At 39.5% G+C, this 21,841-nt stretch overlaps 1 protein-coding gene across 11 annotated transcripts in view; it reads left to right on the plus strand.

Annotated features, from left to right (window-relative positions):
- LOC129724848 (uncharacterized) overlaps positions 1–21,841 on the plus strand; it is a 74,173-nt gene that overhangs the window by 13,925 nt on the left and 38,407 nt on the right. For 6 of the 11 annotated variants that reach the window (XM_055680087.1, XM_055680088.1, XM_055680078.1 and 3 more), the window contains exon 2: positions 1,352–1,861. In XM_055680087.1, coding sequence (XP_055536062.1) covers positions 1,510–1,861 — 352 coding nt within the window. In that variant the 5' untranslated portion in view covers positions 1,352–1,509. Of the gene's footprint in view, positions 1–1,327; positions 1,862–21,841 lie in introns of all 11 variants that reach the window. The other 5 variants (XM_055680079.1, XM_055680082.1, XM_055680085.1 and 2 more) reach the window with 2 other exon arrangements.

The raw sequence follows: 21,841 nt of genomic DNA on the forward strand, positions 1-21,841 counted from the left end.
ATAATTTCAGACTAACTAGCTGCGGAAGCACATCTGCTGACGTTGTTGTGCGTTGTTTCGTAATGTCGCGAATAAGCAAACAAAAATAGCTGCCCACATTGATAAATCATGCCTAATGAAGTAGCGAGCGCCCGATAAGATTATGCATGCAAATTCAGTTCCTTGTACGCTTGACCAGGCACATTGTTGTAAATTGTTCACGCTTATCATCACAACGCTATACACCAGTTTAGTGAAGGACACGCTGCTAAAGCGTCATCCCCTAAAATTAATAGTCTTTGCGGACCCCATAATAATGACATCGTGCTTGCAGACGGTAGCGATTGGATCCTATCTGGATTGCGATTAGGCACACGACAAGCGCGATGGCACCGTATCGAAGAAAATAATAATAGACATTTATAGGTTGTAAAGAGCTGTGCCGGTTTAGCAGCAGGAGCAACGAGTGACCTCTTTTTGGTGAACAACTCGAACTATACTAAATGAACAGCAAAAAAGTATGCCTCCTCTACTGTTTTGGGTCCAAGCACACTCGAACCGAAACAGAACCCGTTTGGAGCAGTTCCAACATCTTGTTGCTATCGGGTGGCCTTTTAAAATACTCTTTTCTGCTCGTTGGTATTTGAACTTTCGTACATTTCACCGTATTCGCCCATATCGTTAGTTGATTGAATTTTCAGTTCACCGAAAACATACTACACATGATATATGTGTCCCAATAAAAGCTGCCATCCTTAACGGAACTATCAAAGAAAAATGTTCGATTGTTCAATGGATCTAAAAATAGCAGAATTATTCTTGGCCCGGAACTGCAACCATTGCTTAGTGAGGAAAATGGAGAACACGCTACAAAATTGTTGCCCGGTATTTATCTGACAATCGCAAATAACCGGAAGCTTCGCCAGTAGAGTGCTCTCACCAGAAATTCCGTGACATGCATTTAAAACATCTCCTGCGTTCGTGTCAATAATGTACCGTCAGAAAGTTTTTTTTTCTTTTTTTTTGCTTCTCATCGTCAGGAAGCCAGCCAGTGAAATTAATGCACTAACAGGATTGCCATCCGTAAAATAAATACTTATGCAGCCAGGCATTCTTGTCGTGCTACTTAAAAAACGCGGTTTTAAAAGCATAGCAGTACAGTTTTCTCGTGTTTGGTTGCTTTACCTGGCAGTTGAGATAGTTTTTTACTATTTTTATTATTTTAACAGAGGTTCTGAATTTATGCACGGTAAATTCGGTACACTAGGTTCTCAAAAATTCTGCAAAATAATAAGTGACAACGTTTATATGTTTAAACAATCGACTCCGAAAGCTTTTCATCCTCAAGTTTTACTTGTTTTTTTCACGGTAGATCGAAAGTTACCATTACAGTGTGATGAAAGACCGATTGCAGGAGTGAATCTGACACGGCTCCCTGTCCACTAACAAGCCTCTTCCTCCGAACGTTAATGGTTATTAAATGAGCCTGTTGCGTTCCGGCAATGTTTGTACAGCTGTAAGTCATCAAAGATGATAGTGAGTTTTTTCCCCGACCACATATGGGGAGGTTGTACAGCAAAAAGTCACCAGCAGAAGAATCAACTGTACCATCGGATCATCTACGCCCTCATTAGCGACAGGTACATCAAGAACCGAAGGCTGCGGAAGTCATCCTTTGCGCTGCTGTATCTGTCATACGTGTTTATCAAAATGCTTCCAATGACACTGGCCATCGAAACCAACACCGGCCTCAAATCGGCGACGGCCCTAAGCGTTCGATCACGCACGCTGCCGGAAATGGTAGCGCCGCATCTGGAGGAAGACGACGACGACTACATCGACGAGGACATCGACGAATACGACATCGTCAACAACAAGTCAGGTGAGTGTGTCAATATGGGACTCAATAACTGTTGTATAAAAATTGTTTCGCTATTACACACGATAATGATCGGACTCTATTTGGTCAAGGATTGTCATTCTCGTTCAGATAAGAACCTAACAAAAATTCGCCGTATTAGTAGTCTTATGTTGCTACTAAAAGTAGGCATATGGAACAAAAATGTTGCTTTATATATCTGCGAGTACGAACTGAGATTCTTGCGATAAAATAAATTAAATGGAAAAAATGCATTTCAAATGAGCAAACCGGAAAAAATGATAGATTATAGCTATTCAACCGTTCGTATGAATGTTTGTGGCTTTAGCTATTACCAAAACGCGTTAACTCACGTGAGAGTGTCGTATAGGAATCGCTTGCCGGGTTCGTCGCTTTAACATTATGTTTACGAGGAAACTCATTTGAGACTGCCCGATAGCCTGAGATGTGCTAGTGGCCGATCAAATAAACAAATAAAAATAAATCGTTTGAGACTGTGAATAAACGGTAATGGCTAGGGACACTAGAATTCACAGGAATGGTTTAATAGCTAAAATCTTTCCTGTTTTTCGATTTGAGTTTTTGGAGTGCACCTGTGTTGTCTCGTGATCATCAATTCATTATACCAGTATAAATGGTGTCCCACATCGAATTGCATCACGGAAAACGCTGTAGAAAATTATCTAGTTGACCGATCCTTTTCAAACTTTCAGACAATTAAATATAACCTATCAGTAAGCTTTTGCTATATTAGCAATTCCCGCTGAAACCGGCCCACTATTTACATGATGGTATTGAAAACGGTTCAAGTAATATTTTCTTTACTAATTCTACACGGGCTTCCAAAAAATATGACTTTAATCGTTTTAAATACCATCATGTGAATAGTGAACTGGTCTCTGCGGGAATTGGTAAAATTTATTTCATTCAACTTGAATACCATAACCGTACGCTCGCACCTTACACTTAAATCCACTCACTAGCTTCTGTACAGCATCTCGCTACAGCTTCCTCTGTACGGCTGACCACTTTTTTCATGTCTTCCTCAGATTTGACCCCGTTGGCTTCGTACCACTCAAGTATATAACTTGAATAGTGGCACGGAACTAGATCCGGCCAGAAAATCGTCAACAGAGGAAGCAGACATTTCTGTAGACTCTCATTGAGACAGATCTTCCCGCTTACAGTCCCGGTAGTCACGACCGGCGCACTACCTTAGCCGTATGATGACTTGCTTAATCATGTATTTCTTGGTAACCTTCGAAAATTGCTGCTTCCTCAGTTTTTCCGGAACATCAAACTTCTGCTAGACGTAGAAAACAGTAGCCTCGGATGCCGCCGGGAGTCCGCCTTGACGTAAGACTCATCATGCACGGTGAGACAATGAGGCTTTGTCAGCATCTGGGAGTACAGATTTTGGGCCCGTGACTTTCGCACTGTATTTTGCTGTTCGTCACGATTTGAGCCTCTGTACTTTGTACGTATACTGTCTCTCTCTGGCCGTCTGAACGAAAGATTTGGATAGAATGAACTTTTTGGTAACATCGCTGACCAATGCATTGGGATTCAGCTTGAACGCTTTCATGACACGCTTGTGATCCTGTTCACTGACAGAACATCCATTCTGATCGCATTTCTACTTCCGTTCGAAGCTCAGAGTTCCCGGACAAACACATTTTTTTCCAATGTATGCCTGAAGGGCACTGGGTACTGAAATGCCACTGCGACAGTCTTACTGATTGTCTTTTGTGGCTGGTCCCGATTGCTGTGCACAGGGTACGGATTGCTCGTACTCATTGATGGAGTAGAACTGACAAACAGTTGCGATTCACATAGATTCACACCCTGAAAAACCTTGAAAAAAAATCCTCAAGATTCTTGAATGAGAATCGCGTAGTGAGCACCCATCGGAATTACTAGAACTCCTTACAGTAGAATTGTGGACGTCCTCTATAGAAAATGCTGAAAACGAAATCCTCAAGATTGCCCTGTTCATTGTGCTAGGATTTTTGAATGAGAATTCGTGTTATGTGAACTTTTCGGATAAAAAACGGTTAAACCGTTTCGTGCTTGACTTAGGTGCCTACAAATTAAAATTCTTGTAAAATTTGAAGTTTTTATTCTATTTCGATATTTTTAGCACTGAAAGATTCAGATTCAGATCTTATCTACTTTCTAATCAGTGTCAGCGGTGCCCTAGAAGAATTCTCTCATGTCCAGATATCCAGTTTATCGGAGATTCTTTCCGACACTGAACAATTATATGAATATTTGAACTGAATCTAACAATTAACGATTTTTAAGTTCATAAAATTAATTTCATAGGCCATTTGCTAGGTTTTGGGTGCTCTGGTGATATGCCCTCAAAATGGTCCTTCCGGAAAGAAATCGAAAATCAACACCAGACGCCATTTTGTAAATTCATTATAGTAACTTCCGGCTCCCGGAAAAACATTGTAAGTTGACCAAAATCCACCTCATATGAGTACTTCCAAAATCGGGATTATCTCCAGAGACCTGATATAGATTCGCTTGGATCGGTGCCGATTGTTTCGATCCGTATTCACTTTTGAATTATTCGAAGCAGTTTACTTTCAGCATATTGCCATACTAGGGCCGCCACCAAGGATACATGTAGTTGGCGATCGCCGCATTGCATGGGTCAGTCGTCCGCTCTGAATAAGAAGCAGTTATACGCCTCCCAATATGAGAAAATAGACGATTACCGAAGCCCTTCACAACTAGTATAGGACCAAGATTCTCACTGAGCTTGGGACCCGGTCTTCACTAAGGTTACTTATAATTCAGTTAGCAAGTTGAGATAACTAAACCACGTAAAAATAGTGACCTTTAATTAGTTTTCATAGGTATACTAGCTGTCGAACTTCGTTCCACCTATTTTTTTCTTTATTTTAAAGATTTCAAACAATCTAAATTGATTTCTCCTACATCCAAAGAATTACCTTCCGATTGGTTTATAGTTCGCAAGTGCATAGAATCGGCCATTGGATACGTTCGAACTCAAAAGAGAAATCGTTTGAAATGATTGGTTTTATTGGAATATAAACATCCTTGCCTTTCAGCTTTTGTACATCACCTCGATTAAAAAAATACTTACATTCGGTCATTCGCAGCTGATTTCCAGAAAAAAAAAGTTGTGAGCTTGGATTTCTGGCCTCTGGCCATCAACCTGATACCGGAAATAACTATATCGGATGGTATTCAGTCATTTTTGGCTGTTTTCCAGTAATCGGAGTTCACCATCCTACAATTCATAACGGTGTCCGAGATGGGTTTACCATATTTGGTAACTTTCGGTTGTTTTACGGACACAGGAAGCCGTCATTTTGAATTTCAAAATGACATGTGAAGTTAATATCTGACCTCTGGGCATCATCCGGATATACCCACATTGGGTGGTATTCAGCCATTTTTGGCTGTTTTCCAGAAACCGGAAGTCACTATCCTGGATTTCAAAAAAGCATGTGGAGTTTATTTCTGGCCTCTGAGCGTCATTCTGGTTCCGAAAATAACCATTTTGGGTTGTAATCGGTCTGCTTGGGCTGTTTTCCAGCCACTATTATAGAATACAAAATGGTGTCTGAGGTCGATTTTTGTGGCCTTTGTGCATTACGATTACGGAAACACCCATTTTTGATAGTAGTTGACCACTGTTGGCTATTTTCCAAACACCGGAAACCGGAGCCGCCATCTTAGAATTCAAAATGGTATATGAGGTTTATTTTTTGTGTTGATGCATCGTCATGGCTACGGAAATACGCTTATTGGGTGGTGCTCGGTCACTTTCGGCTGTTTTCTAAAAAGTGGAAGTCGCCATCTTAGAATTCAAAATGATGTCCGGAGACAATTCCTTGCTTCTGTGCAACATTCTGGTTCCGAAAATTTCCGTATTGCGTGGTAATTGATAAATTTTGGTTGTTTTCCAGAAACCGGAAGTCGCCGTCTTAGAATTCAAAATGGTGCCTGAGGTCGATATTTGAATTCTCTGCACCGTCACAATTACGAGAATAGCCATACTGTGTAGGTAGTATTTGGTCGCTTTTAGCTGTTTTCAGAAACCGGAAGTCACCATTTTGGAATTCAAAATTGTGTCTGAGGTTGGTCACTTGGTCACTTGGTCACTTTCGGCTGTTTTCTAGCTCCTACCCCCCTTCTTCCAAAGTAGGAAGGGGTGTCAAACCATAATAGAGACACTTTCCACCCCCATAAACTTTCACATGTCAAATTTGATGCCATTCGCTCGATTATTTCTAGAGTTGTGCAGAAATTTGTTCTTCATATGTATGGTACTCCCTTTCTGAAAAGAGAGGGGTGTCGAATTATTATGAAAGTATTTTTCGCTCTTGAAAATCTTTTCATGCAAAATTTGTTTCAATTTGCTTGATTGGTACTTGAGTTGTGCAGAAATTTGTGTTTTATTTGTATGGGACCTCGCCCTCCCAGAAGATGAAGGGGTGTCAAACAACCATGAAAATATTTTTGCCACCAAAAATTTTCACATGCCAAATTTGGTTCCATTTGCTTGATTAATCCTGGAGTCATGCAAAAAGTTGTGGTTCATTTATATTGAAGCCACCCTTTCCAGAGAAGCAAAGGGTGTCAAACCACCATAGAAACATTTCTTTCCCCCGAAAACCTCTACACGCCGAGTTTGGTTCCAACGAAACGCTCCCGCGAATAATGGACAACATGCAGGTGGGATTATTTCTGGATGTTGGAACAAATGGGGAAGAGATTGATATCTCCTCCATCAGTTCTCCTCTACCTTCCCCTGTACCTAGTCCAGTACCGAAGGTCCCGGTACGGGTAGAAGCTTACACAGATGCCGCTGGCGGTCCTTACGTTGTTTTTTTCAGGCCCATCAAAAAGCAATTTTTTTCCTGTTGGGTACATTTTCCACTGCGACCAGAGATTTGATCTTTTGTGGCGGGCCCCTATTTGATATGAGGTCTCATCGGGGTGACGTACCACTATTAGGTTGAATGGTTTCCACTTGTTGAATATAGGCATCGTCCCAATAAGGTATTATTGAACGAATAAAGTTCACTGCCTTATTGGGAGAAGTCATCCAGATATCTGATGGTTGTATTAAGTGTTTATCAAAAAATTGCTTTCTCTTTTGAAAGAGTGCTTTACAGTCACATAATAAATGTTCCGAGGTTTTTTTATCTTTTTTCTACAAAAGCGACGGGCATCATTTTGCAATTTACCTATCTGTTTAAAGTAATATTTACTTGGACAGTGTCCCGTTACAAGGCCACTGAAGGTACATAAGTCTGTTTTTGAGATACTGAGCAATCGCTGGGTTACTGTTTTTTGGGGTGCAATAAATTTTTTCGATTGTCGAGCTGAATTATTGTTTTTCCAAATGTTTTCTATCATTGATTTTTCCCACTTCTTAAGTTCCATTCTGAGGGCACATTCTGAGATCCCACCAAACGGTTCTGGCCCTATGAACAACTGCATTGATCCATTTCTCGCCAACAGATCAGCTTTTTTATTCCCCATTCAAAAGCCATTGAACATTTTGCAAATCGGCAAGGACCTGGCAAAAGATTTTTCGGACGTCACTGAAATTACGAAGGTGAGACCGAACAAACTGCGAGTTGTCGTGAATAGCTTGAAGCAAGCAAATGCAATTGCTTGCCACGAGCTCTTCACGAGAGAGTATCGCGTGTACATCCCTGCCAAGGATGTAGAAATCGACGGTGTGGTTATCGAAGGGAAACTTGCTGTCGAAGACATTTTGCGTTGCGGGGTTGACTGTTTCAAGAACCCCCTGATGCAAAGTGTAAAGGTACTGGATTGCAAGCAATTGCATTCAGTATCCATCGAAGAGGAGAAGAATAAATTCTTTCCTTCGGAGTCCTTTCGAGTGACATTTGCCAGATCCGCGCTGCCGAACTACATCCATTTGGATAGGGTTCATCTACCTGTACGCCTGTTTGTGCCGCGGGTCATGCACTGCCAAAACTGCAAGCAGTTGAGTCATACAGCCACCTACTGTTGCAACAAGGCACGCTGCAGCAAAGGCGGAGGGAATCACGCCGAGGCCACTTGCAGAGAGGACACTGAAATGTGCCTTTTGGCCGAATTTGGATCCATTCACTTTATTAGTTTATGATTGTTGAGGGGTGTCGATTTACCACAGAAATATTTCTTGCTTCCTTATACATTAACGTGCCAAGTTTGACTTTATTTGCTTGATTAATTGTCGAGTTATGCAAAAGATTGTGTTTCATTCATATGTGGGCCCTCCCTTCCAGAGGAGGGAGGAGTCTCAAACTATCAAAGAAACCTTTTTCGGCCCCAGAAACCCCTACATACAAATGTTCGTGTCGATAGGTTTAGTAGTCTATAGTTGGAGTCTGTATGGATCAGACAGACAGACAAAACTCCATTTTTATATATACCTAAAGAGATCTTTTTTATCTAATATAATATAGTAATCTGATATTTTTTTTCTCATCCTTAGTCTAATTTCATTTTAGTCTAGAACTTCAAGCAAATTGAATCAAATTTTACAAAACCGGTTTCATTTAACTAGAAAACCTAGTTTGATAGTTTTACTTGAGAACTGGCCAACGGACACTGGAAATGTTCCAAATTTTAGGAGTGTGTGTCAAAATGTACATTTAGACTTAAGAGTAATTATCCAAAATAGTGTATGTATTTTGTCATAGGCTTCATTCAAAATATCGTAGCTGAGATGTGGTCCCCGTGGTTCAGTGGTTAGCGATGTCGGTCGACTAGCTCTCCCACACGGTTGTGATATCGTGTTCTATTCCCGATCAGGTCGAGGATATCTTCGAGCTGGAATCTTTCTCGACTCAGCACTGGAGCACGGTGTATCGTTGTAATTTTTTTTACATATTATCGTTGTACTTATCCTACAACATGCGAATTGTGTCGAAAACAATATCGATAATGAACTCTCTCAACTAATCTAGTTGATCAAGACCGCATTAGCCCCCCAGGCTAGCATGCGATATTGTTGTCGTATTGTAGGGAAATGATGATGCTCTGTAATTTTATTTTTTCTATTTTTATTTTCAAAGAAACTTAAAACGATAACAAAAGTTTTGGTAAAAAAATCAAAATAGAATAATGTGACATTTTTTTTTTCGAGATTAAGTTTACAAGTTTTATTTTGATTCTAACGTTTTTGAAGAATAATTGTATTCCTATGCACAATCAGGAAGCTTGTGATGATTAACTTTCTGCATGCAGAGTTTGATTCAAATTAAAAATGATCAGATGGTTTTCAGATTCTTTGGTATGGATTAGCTCTGGATGAATAATTTGAAACTTTCTCCTATCTATCGTCTGCCGTAAACTAACCGTCATAATGAATGGCGGTTTGTATACGCTTGTTTTTCGTAGAAATTGTTTTAGTAAAATGAAAAACGTTCTGGATGTAGTTTTTTTTACAGTAAATTTCAACTTTTCGTATTATTAGAAAAAATCGTTTGTAATATTTCATTCCAATAAAAGTGGTCGGTACTAGACGAGTCATTTAGCAGAGATTCCAATATTCTCGCAGTTAAAGAGTTAATTTTATGATACTGATTAAATTTCTTCTTCTAAAAACTTTTGGTTTTAACTAGAGATTTACGAATAACTTACAGATTTTCTAAATCTTAATTTGGAATATCTCGCAACCAAAGATTTTAGAAAATGGATATCATGTGATATAACCATAAGAGATATCAAATGCTATTGGGATATGATTTTACTGGTTAATTGAAGAGAAAAAAATGTGAATATAAGCTCAAACTAGAAAAAATGAAAGATTATAGCTATATAATCATCCCTGTGAAATTTAGTGCCCTTAGCCATTTCAGTTACGCGACAAAAATTTTAAGCATGATTAGAGAAAAATTTATCTGATCATGAAATAGGCCTAACGGCACTTTAGGTGCGTAAATTTCTATTTTCAACATTTTCTTACATCACATCAGAAATGAGTTATCACACCAAAATTGTAATAATATGCAATTTTCAATCATTTAAAAAAGACTTTTAGGTTTTATCCGACTTTATTTCAGAGACCTTCCATATTGTGCAACGCGAACATTAATCGTGCGCATCCTTTCACTGTTGAACCGGTGGAGACGCAAGGTAATTATTCGACAGCCTGCTAGGGAACGAACTTAGGGAGAGAATTTGATCTAGAACTCGATAGTAATATTGTAGAGAAGAACTTTCTTCTACAAAGTTGTTGCATATGACGGAGCGCACATTTTTCTGTTATCACAACTTAGATTGACGAAAATTTTCGATGAAATCCAGCATGTAAATTTCTTATCTCTGCAGATAGAGTTAAACGATGTTCTATAAAGTTGTAGCCCCGTCAATTTCGCATAACTTTACTGAAAAAAGTGTTTTTCTATCTTCCAAAATAAACGATATAGAGCTATTTTTCTAAATCACAACAAGAAAACTACGGATGCTTAAACTGAAAAAAAAAGAAAGATCATACTTGTTTACTCATTCCTGTAATTTTTAGTGACTCTAGCTATTTCAGTCACGCGACAAAAGCTCCCACCCACTCGAACGCGAACGTTAATCGTGCGCCTCGTTTCACTATTGAATCGGTGGAGACGCCAAATACATCGTGCAAGGGAACGAGTTTAGGGGCAAATTTGGATTTAGAACTCGATAGAAATATTCTAGAGAAAAACTTTTTTCTACAAAGTTGTTACATATCATGCGGTGGTTATTTTTATGTTATCACAAATTAGGGTGACCAACATTTGTGGGTTCACTAAAATACAATAAATATAAATGGAAAGTCATTGGAGATATTAAGATGATTACATTTTTAAAGCAAAGCGGTAATACAAACTTTCCATGTTTCTTTTGTTGCTGGAAAAGCATATACGAGAATAATCATTTTTAAAAAAATAGTCTTCAGGGCAGCATGACGTCAAAAACACGTCATAGTTGCTTTATAAAATATATTACACCCTAAACTAAGTTTAATGAAGCAATTTGTGAAAGCTTTAGGAGCTAAATCTCCCGCTTTGCAATACTTACAGCAAATGTTTCCAAGATCAACATCAGGACAGGTAACAGATGGTATATTCTACAGAACCTCAAATTCGTGCAATGCTAAATGATACAGTTTTTTTTTAAATACTAAACGAAACGTAAAATCATGTTTGGAAAAGTTTTAAGTCGGTAAGCGAAAATTTTCTTTGCAATCATAAGGCATTGGTTTATTACAAATGTGGTAGAGACGCTGGTACACAATTCTCAAAAGATGAATTGTAGAATGTCTTTGAAACTTCATATTCTGTTCTCATCTTAGTAAGTTCTAAAATATTCAGAAAAACACGAACGTTTTCGCCAGGAAAATAAAAGCGCAACGAGGCAATTATGGGAGACTATGTCGATTCTTCAACAGCAGCAAACCCGAACGTTGAATATAATCGTGCATCCAGCAGAAAAATATTTAAGCTTAGTTGAAATAAATGTTTTCTGCTTTTTGTGCAATTATGTTAAAAAGAGAAATTGAGACTATTATCTATCTAATCCAATTTTTGTCCAATATATGAACATGGTGGGCATATCAGCATATTCTTCTTATACGAAAGTTAGATATCTGATTTAGCAGAGAATGTTGGTATTTCTAATTTGTGATAACTTAAAAATAACCGCCTAATCATATGTAACAACTTTATAGAAGAAAGTTTTTCTGTAGAATATTACTATCGCGCTCTAGATCCAAATTAACCCCCAAACTCGGGGAGCTGCGTAGCCGCAAGGTTACAGAGTCGGCCTGGTCAAGCGGATGGTCGTGGGTTCGAATCTTAGTAGAACCAGGCCATCCGATGTCAAATAAGGACTTAAGCATGGGTTCATTCTCAGGCTCCCCACCAGTTACCCTTCCTTTACGCTGAAATCTACAATACCTTTGCGTGACTTCCTCTTAACAAAAAAAAAAAGACCCTCTTATCAATAAAACTGGCCAGAAGGACGCACGACGAAACTTCTCCAGGGAATTATAATTGGTGATATTTGGCAAGAGGAACGAGTATCGGTATAGTAGAACAGTAAGCGTGTAAAGAAAAAGTAGCACATTACACACAAGCACTGATGAACAATAATAATAAGCATGCCACTTCTCAATAGTGGTATTGCTATTAACAGAAGTGCGGGATACAGCAGACACCCGGGCATATCTCACAATAGATCTACGATTCTGGTCGCAGTGAGGAAGTCCATACAGGAAAAAAAAAACCCAAACTCGTTCGCCTTAACAATGTACTTGGCGTCTCCACCGATTCAATAATAAAAGGAGGCGCACGATTACCGTTCGCGTTGGAGTGGGTGCGAGCTTTTATCGTTGAACTAAAATGACTAGGGGCACCGGAACTAAAGTTACGCAAAATTGACGGGGCTACAACATTGTAGAACATTCTTTAACTCTATCTGCAAGTATAAGAAAGTTAGATGTTAGATTTCATCGAAAATTTGAGTCACCCTAGTTTGTGATTACAGAAAAATGTGCGCTCCATCATATAAACAGCTTTATAAAAGGAAGTTTCTCTGTACAATATTACTATCGAGCTCTAGATTCAAATTTCCCGCTAAGCTCGTTTCCTAGAAGGCTGTCGAATAATTAACTTAACATCTCCACCGATTCAACAGTGAAAGGAGACGCACGATTAACGTTCGCGTTGGAGTGGGTGAGAGCTTTTGTCGCGTAACTTAAATGGCTAGGGGCACCAAAATTCACAGTGATGGTTAAATATTTAATAATTCTTTGGTATTGTGAGCAGTCTGAAAAAGTATAAGTATAAGACGATTTTCTCTATCTATGTTCTGTCTAGGGTTTTTTTTATTTAATCAATGTTGCTAGCGAAATTGAATCAAACGCTTCGTGAAATCATATCTCCTGGTCCGTCTGCCGTTCTGGAAGGCTCTCAATCCAAACTCTATCTGCACCGATGTCAATCACCAATCACTAATCAGAATTGCCGGCTTCGCAAAGACTGAGATAATAGTCACTGGTCGACAAATTGAAAGAAAAGTGCATTTCAAAAGCTTAAACAGAAAAAAAAGGAAATATTATAGCTATTCAACCATTCCTATGAATTTTAGTGCTCCTAGCCGTTACCAAAACACGCAACTTATGTGAGAGTGTCATATAGAAATTAGTCGCCGGGTTCGTCACTTTAACGTTATGTTTACGAGGAAACTCATTTAAGTCTCTGAAAAAAACGATAATGGCTTGGGACACTAAATTCACAGGAATGGTTGAATAGTATAATTTTTCATTTTTGGAGTGCACCTGGTCAACAGTGTAATCCTTTAGTTGTTGCACGTCGCGTAAAAAAAACTACGCGTGATGGGGATTTTCCGTATAATAATTACCTACTTAAACTTGTTTTGAGATGATTGGATTTCCAGAGATCTGGAACGCGTATAAGAAAGCCGACAGCAGAAATATATTTGAAATATCGGTTTTTGATATGGCAAGTCTGCTAAAAGCCGGAACACGGTAACATTTTTAAATCATAAGTGATAACTGTGTGTTTTGAAAAGCTTCGATAAATGTTTAACATGTTAAATAATTGCAGGAGAAAATTCCACATGAAATTCATGAAACCCGCTTGCATAACCGAAAGTAACTGGTTTCAATAAGCTGGTATGCCAAATTGAAAATCGAAAAAACTTGATATCGTTTCTGCTATGATAATTTCCTGGAATTATATAATTACTGTTTATTTTACTGCACTTATTGAACGAAATGCGCTGTTCGGAGTGAAATGTCATGTTATTTCGAAAATGGTAGATCTCGAACTGAACACTATTAACACATGGAGGTTTGTGTATCCACACGAGTAGGGACGAAAGAATGTGACGACTAACATTCGATAGAATGCATTGCGAGAAATGTTTGGTCTTTGTTTGTTGAATATTGGCAATGAAATAACTTTTATTAAAATAGTTTTTTTAATGTAACCAAATCAACATTCGTATATCAATTGTACAACGCCATTGATAGTAAAACAATTCACATTGTTTCTAACGAGTGTAACAGGGGAGTAATATGTTTAACAGCTGCATTGCCGTAAGTCGTAGTAAGGGAGTGCGGAACTGCATTGCGTACAAGCAATCGATGTCAGTTGCGTTTTATCGTATTATGTTTTGATAGCATTGTGTTTAAGACTTCATCCAAACGATGTAGCTGACACGGGACAATACAAAATAACATTCAACGGTGCCTGTTATGTATAGTGTCTTACTTGATAAAGTATCGTTTAAACTAAAGGCACATATTTTATTATCTTTTTCCACTATGAGATACCAATTTCGGTTATATTCCATAAGCGATATCAGTGGTTGTAACTTTATCTAGAAACTATTAGACCATACACGCAAAAGTTGGATGGTGTGAAACCACATCAATATTGTGCGAAATCAGCGCAACTTTCGATTAAGTTCGATTAAGCTCTGAATCGCTACACTTATAAAGTATTGGTAGTGTTTATCAGAAGTTAAAGATTGAGATTTTTCGATAAAGTTTAACAACAGTTTTTCATGCTTTTTGTGTATGATATACATTCAGGTTTCGATCAATATCACTGTATTCATTGTACAAATCTGGCGTTATAAATTTCACACTAAATTTTGCCATTTCAATGTGCCGGTGAATTAGACGAATAAGAGTGATGAGATGAATATAGGAGCGACACCTTGGTTGGAAAACTAATTGCTGTAGAAATGATAGAATTTAATTTGACAAATCTTGTTTTTGTTGTATTTGCTCAGCGTTTCGATTAATTTAAAACAATAACTGACAAAAGCGAAAAAAATGGGCCCTAGAACTCAAATTGGGAAAATATAAAAGATAATAACTTTTATGCAATTCTCGTGAATTTTGTGCCCCTAGCGAACTCGGAACGGCGTCAAAGGACCGCAAAGTAATTGCTCGCCTGGTTCGTCACTTCTTTGTTTGCTTTTGTGAAAACTCCATTCAATTCTCTGAAGATTTGTAATAGCTTTTTAATTAAAATAAATTAAATAAATTCCGGTGGTCTTAACTAACTCAGAAGTGCGTAAAGTGACTTAAATTAACTCTCCCCGTAAGTACACGTAGAAGCGACGAACCAGGCGAGCAATTATTTTGCGGCCTTTTGATGCACTTCTGAGCTCGCTAAGGGCTACAAAATTCACAAAAACGGTTGAGAAACTATAATTTTCTGACTTTTTTTTTAGTTTGAGCTCTAGGGCAAAACCTGTATTGACTAGCGTGATGGAAATCTAAAAGACAACCTCCGGTAATGAAACAAAAGATAACTAAAATGATAGAGGTAGCAATTGATTACAATTCAACGTAGAGTTCGTAAGATGGTGTCGATACTTAATCCATTTCCGTGCGTGCAATCTTTTAGCCTTCATTAAAAGAACAGATATAGAATCACACAGTTATTTCAGCTTTGCCGAGACAGTGATATTTCAAAATGGCATTTTGCTGCTTAATGAGCTATTCATATTAACGACCAGATCCGCACCGCGGATCGTCACGGTTGCGTTTTCAGTTTCTCATTTAAAATTCTATTTAGTTTGCAATTAGTCCCGATCTGGTTTATTACTTGCACTCAAGCAATCTGCAGATTATCCAAAGCCTTTCAAACCAAATAAAAACAAAACAAATTCACGCTCCCTTTGCTGGGGAAACACATACACATATAGCGAGTGCTGCACTGTAAGTAGGGAAATTACGGAATGAAACTTTCAGTCACGCCATTTCTGCCGGCTTCGGCATCAACAATTGCAGCCAAAGGGACAAATGACTGCGAGGGGAAGAAAAACTTTCCTTTCCGGCAGCTTCACACCGAGCAGTCCTATTTACTCAGACTAAAAATAAACGCGCACAATGAGCTGTGCCGCCTGGTGACCGCCGTAATCTCAGAAAAAGTTTCCGTTTTGCGCTAAACCGCCGGTAGAGCTTGGAGGTTCTCTGTTCATCAAGAGTCGCAATCATCAAGTCATTGCGGCATTTTTCATTGCCGGAAAGTAGTTTACTTGCACTTTTACGATTTATCACCGAGCGACCTCGTTTATCGTCTGCTGGCCCGCGCAACAAATGGCATTATATTCCATTTGGGACACGAGGATATTACCTGCAGTCTCCAATTATGATTCGCTCTGCAAGAGGTGCATTGCTAAGGTTACAGAGTTCCTTTAAATATTGTATTATTTTGGAAATTATCTATATTGAGTAGTAATCGGTCATTTTCGGCTGTTTCCCAGAGGCTGCCATCTTACAATTCAAAATGGTGTCTGAGGTTAATTTTAGCTCCTTGCGTCATTCCGGTTCGGAGATACTCATATTTGGTGGTATTTGGCATTTGGAGACAATTTCTGGCCTCTGCGCGTCATTCTGGTTCCGGAGACACCCACTTTTAGAAACCGGAAGTTTCCATCTTAAAATTAAAAATGGTGCCTGGAGTCGAGATTTTGCTCTTGTACATAGATCCGATCATTTTAGGCTGTTTTCTGGAAAACCTGGTTGAAATATTTGTCAAATTTGTATGGGAGACTTCTTTCCCTCCCAAAGTAAGGAGGAGTTTAAAACCACCATAGAAATTAGTGTTTGATTTGTATAAGAGCTCTCCCATCCAGATGTGGGAGGGGTATCGAACCACCATGAAAATTTTTTTGCTCTCATAAACCCCCACATTGATTAGTTCTTGAGTTGTGAAGAGATTCGAGTTTCATTTGTATGAGCCCTCTCTTCCAGAAGAGGGAGGGGTGGCGAACCACAATGTAAATTTTTCTTGCTCTCAAAAACCTCAACATATCAAATTTGGTTCCATTTACTTCAATATTTCTCAAGATCTGGAGAAATTTTATGTTTCATTTGTAGGAAGCTCCTCCATTCCAGAAGAGGGAGGGTATTAAACCATTATGGACATATTTGTTACCCCTAAAAACATTCACCTGCCGAATTTTGTTCCATTCACTTGGTTAGTTCTCGAGATGTGCAGAAATTTGTGTTTCATTTGTATGGAACCCCTTCCTTTCAGAAGAGGGAGGGGTGTCAAACCGTTATGGACATATTTGTTACCCCTAAAACACATGCCAAATTTAGTTGTATTCATTGATTGGTTCTCGCGCTGTCTGAATTTTTTTTAATAGAGGGGGAATGTTTGTAATGATTTATTTATGTACTAATATCTATTCAGAATTAATATTGTGTGTTCTGCCACAAATGGTGACATATCAACACTATTATATATAATTGTACGCTTTTTTATATTATTGAATGTTTTTAGTGTTCGAGTTAAGTTAATGTAATTGTATGAAAATAATTAAACCTACTTGTCAAGGAAAAAAAATGAATAAAACAAAACTTAAAATAAACTTAAAACTATCTTACGGCCTATAAAGTGAGCTTATCGTTGCAATCCTCAATTGCAACGGAATTTGTTGATAATTTGGCTTGACATATTTTCTAATGTTTCTACATTAGTGAGCCTATGTAGCTCGCTCGTGCTAAACCAGAGAGGACGCTTTAAAATTATTTTCAAAAGTTTATTACGAATCCTTTGAAGTGTCTTTTTCCTGGTTACACAACAACTTGTCCAGATGGGAACTGCACATAACATTGCTGGCCTAAAAATTTATTTGTAAATTAACAGTTTATTCTTGAGACAAAGTCTAGAATTCCTGTTGATAAGAGGATATAAACATTTGATATACTCATTGCACTTTGACTGGATATATTCAATGTGCTCCTTGAAAGTAAGATTCTTATCATAAATTAGCCCTAAGTATTTAACTTGATCAGACCAATTTAAGACCACACCGTTCATCTTAATAACGTGGTTTTGGGTGGGTTTGAGAAATGAAACTCATGGCCTATGAGGAAAAATAATTAACTGTGTTTTAGAAGCATTAGGGGAAATCTTCCATTTCTGCAAGTATGAAGAAAATATATCTAAACTTTTTTGTAGCCGACTGCATATAACACGAAGGCATTTTCGCTGTCTGAAATTTGTGTTTCATTTGTATGGGACTCCTCCCATATAGAAGAGGGAGGGGTGTTAAACCATTATGGACAGATTTGTTACCCCTAAAAACACTCATTTGTCAAATTTGTTTCCATTTACCTGGTTAGTTCTCGAGATGTGCAGAAATTTGTGTTTCATTTGTATGGGACCCCTTCCTTCCAAAAGAGGGAGGGGTCTCGAATTAAACAAACCGTAATGACGTCCAAATACCACATATTGATGTCAATGCCATACATAAATGCAAGATTGTGTCATCCGGTTTCAAAGAAGCTGGATAACTGTTCAAAATCCCTTTAATATTGATATTTCCGCAACCAGAATGACGTCCTAAAACCGGAAATCAAAGCTCGGCGGTATTTTGAAATTCTTTTTGACTACTTAGGGTTCAATATTTCCGTGAAAATCGGTCATAGAGAACAGTTTCTTAGATAACTTAACGGTGGCAGCGCCCCCTCACTGGGGGGAATGTTCGAAAAATTCCCCTTAGCATTTCTAGAGCAGTCTAAACCACTTAAAGTGGAATTATCGACGCTTAGGAAACCTCTCAAAGTCATTGGAAAGTCACAAAACTTGATACGTGGGTCCCACATAAGTTGAAGCTAAGGGATGGTAAATGACGTTTAGCAATCTGTTTGAGATACGCCAAGCAAGGAAGGTATTTGTGCATACTGATCAGCTAGGGGTATTTTATCATGAACTGCTCCAATCGGGCGAAACCATCGCTCTGGGCCTTCACAGACATCAATTGGTACTTTTGAGCCGAGTATTGAAGGAAAATCGCCTGCAATTTGTGATCGACACGATAAAATGATTTTGCTCCACGACAATGCTACATTTCACGTTGCAAAAGTTCTATCTCACCGTATAGATTTAACAGACATCGTTGGAGTATGGCTTGTCAGAGTAACACTTGAACAGCTGTAGAATGCCAAAAATTGAAGAACAAAAGAACAAAATGTTGAAAAAATCTTTGACTCATTTTAAAAAGATATTTATAGTCATTTTTGAGGTTTCAAGTAGGCAAAGTTCCGGCTCGCAACTTTGGCTGTATTGGTGCAAAATACCAGCTGCAGTTTTGATCTGTGCACAGTGAATAGATCTTTCGAGTTCAAGGCCATCAGTTGACAGTCGAGTTGTGTCGCTGTGCTGAGTGATCTCACACCCGGCTCACTGCTGGTGGCTGTATTGGTGCTGCTGTACTGGTGCTGCTGGCTGCTTTGGGTGCAGCTTCGAACGATCGGCCAACCACTGCTGGAAGGAAGAAGTAAATAGGTACGTGTTCTTGTCGGCGCTAGTGCGCTAGTGCGCTACATTTAGCGCGATGGATATAGATCCCTCGCCTCCCGTGCCACCATCCCCGAACCCCCCTGACCCTGACCCTTCTGTTACCCCCTCCCCTGTTCATTCTCCAGTCCCCCCTCGCCCCAGGCTTTACCCGGACGGATCTCAACAGGGCAGCTATACTGTTTATTTTCGTCCAAAGGCAGGAGTGAATTCAAAGCGATTAAACATACTGCAAATTTCTAAAGACCTGACGAAGGGGTACAAGGCCGTGACCGAAATTTCCAAGGTCCGACCTAACAAGCTCCGTGTCGTGGTCAGTGATCTGGCACAGGCCAATGCTATCGCTTGCCTTGAGCTCTTCACACGCGAGTATCGCGTTTACATACCCGCACGAGACGTGGAGATCGACGGTGTCATAACCGATTCGAGTCTGTCTGTCGAGTGTATCCTAAAAAGCGCAACCGGTTGCTTCAAAAATACTGAAACACAGGCGAAGATTTTGGATTGTAAGCAATTGCGGTCCATGTCTCTCGTCGGCGGTAAAAAAGTTTACACTCCGTCAGACTCGTTTCGCGTTACGTTTGCCAGATCTGCACTCCCTAGCCACGTCTCGATCGACCAGGTTCGTCTGCCTGTGCGATTGTATGTACCCCGTGTTATGAATTGCACCAATTGCAAGCATTTAGGCCACACAGCCGCCTACTGCTGCAATAAGGCACGATGTAGCAAGTGTGGGGAGACTCATGCGGAAGTTTCTTGCAGTGTTAATGCTGAAAAATGTATTCACTGTGGGAAAAAACCAGCATGAGCTCTCCACATGCCCGGTGTACATGCAGCGCAGAGATGAAATAAAGCGGTCACTTAAGGAGCGTTCAAAGCGTTCATATGCTGAGATGCTGAAGAAGACCGTGACCACTTCTACCATAACATCGAACCCCTTTGATCTGTTGTCCTCTGAAGAAACCGATTCTGACGATTCATCAGCGGGAACATCTTATGCCAATCCTGGGGAGTCTAGGAAGAGGAAAAATGTTTCTTCTCCTGAACTTCCCCGTAAAGGTCCTAAGATTTCCCAAAGTGTAATGAAAAGTACGAAAAAACAAACAGTGCAGCGGAAAACCGAAACAAACTCCTCCTGGGCTTGCAAATTTAAAGTCCCAGAAGGAGTTCCCAGCACTGCCAGGAACATCTAAAACCCCAGTTGTTCCTTTTGCACATCCAGTTGATGAAACAAACTCTGGATTAGTGAAATTTTCTGACATTGTGGACTGGATTTTTGGAAATTTCAATGTACCCGATCCAATTAAAAATTTTTTTACAGCATTCCTCCCAACAGTTAGATCATTTTTGAAGCAGTTGACTGCCCAATGGCCCCTCCTTGCAGCGATTGTATCCTTCGATGCCTAATTCAACTGCGTATATGAAGGATTCTATCTCTGTCTTACAGTGGAATTGTAGAAGTATTTTACCAAAAATTGATTCGTTTAAAGTTTTGATAAATAAAAACAAATGCGATGCATTTTCCCTTTGTGAAACTTGGCTTACTTCAAATATTGATCTCAACTTCCATGATTTTAATATTATTCGCCTTGATCGAGACACCCCATATGGAGGAGTACTTTTAGGGATTAAAAAGTGCTATTCTTTCTATCGTATTAACCTCCCCTCGATTCCAGGCATCGAAGTTGTCGCATGTCAAATGACAATACAAGGTAAAGAGCTTTGTATTGCCTCAATATATATTCCTCCCAGAGCACAGGTAAGGCAACGGCTGCTCTTTGATTTAATAGAACTTCTTCCCTCGCCACGTTTGATTTTGGGAGACTTCAACTCTCATGGTGTGGCTTGGGGTTCTCCTTACAATGATAACCGCTCCTCTTTAATCTATAACCTTTGCGATGACTTCGACATGACTTTTTTAAACAATGGTGAAATTACACGTATCCCGAAACCTCCAGCGCGCCCAAGCGCTTTGGATCTATCCTTATGTTCGACGTCGCTACGGTTGGATTGCACATGGAAGGTCATCCTCGATCCTCACGGTAGCGACCATCTGCCTATTCTTATTTCAATTACAAACGGGTCAACTCGCATGCGACCAATTGACATTCCGTATGACCTCACACGGAATGTCGATTGGAAGTTATACGAGGAAATGATTTCAAAAGCGGTCGAGTCGATTCAACATCATCCACCACTTGAAGAATACAACCTCCTCGCGGGCTTGATTCTCGACGCCGCGTTGCAAGCCCAAACGAAGAAATATCCCGGCGTAACGATCAAAGAACGGCCTCCCACACCGTGGTGGGACCAAGAGTGCTCCGATGTCTACACGCAAAGATCCGACGCGTTTTTGGCCTTCCAGAAGGGAGGTATACCTGGCGACTATTTACGGTATTCGGAGCTTGATACCAAGCTTAAAAGTTTGGCTAAAGCAAAGAAACGCGGATATTGGCGTCGGTTCGTGAACGAGACGTCGAGGGAGACATCGATGAGCACTCTTTGGAACACAGCCCGAAGAATGCGGAATCGCGTAACGGTCAACGAAAGCGAGGAGTCTTCAAGTCGGTGGATATTTGATTTTGCCAGGAAAGTATGTCCGGACTCTGTTCCTGAGCAAAACATTGTTCGCGATGCGTCTCCGGGC

Source organism: Wyeomyia smithii, chromosome 2, assembly GCF_029784165.1.
Source record: "Wyeomyia smithii strain HCP4-BCI-WySm-NY-G18 chromosome 2, ASM2978416v1, whole genome shotgun sequence".
Classification (NCBI taxonomy): Eukaryota; Metazoa; Arthropoda; class Insecta; order Diptera; family Culicidae; genus Wyeomyia; species Wyeomyia smithii.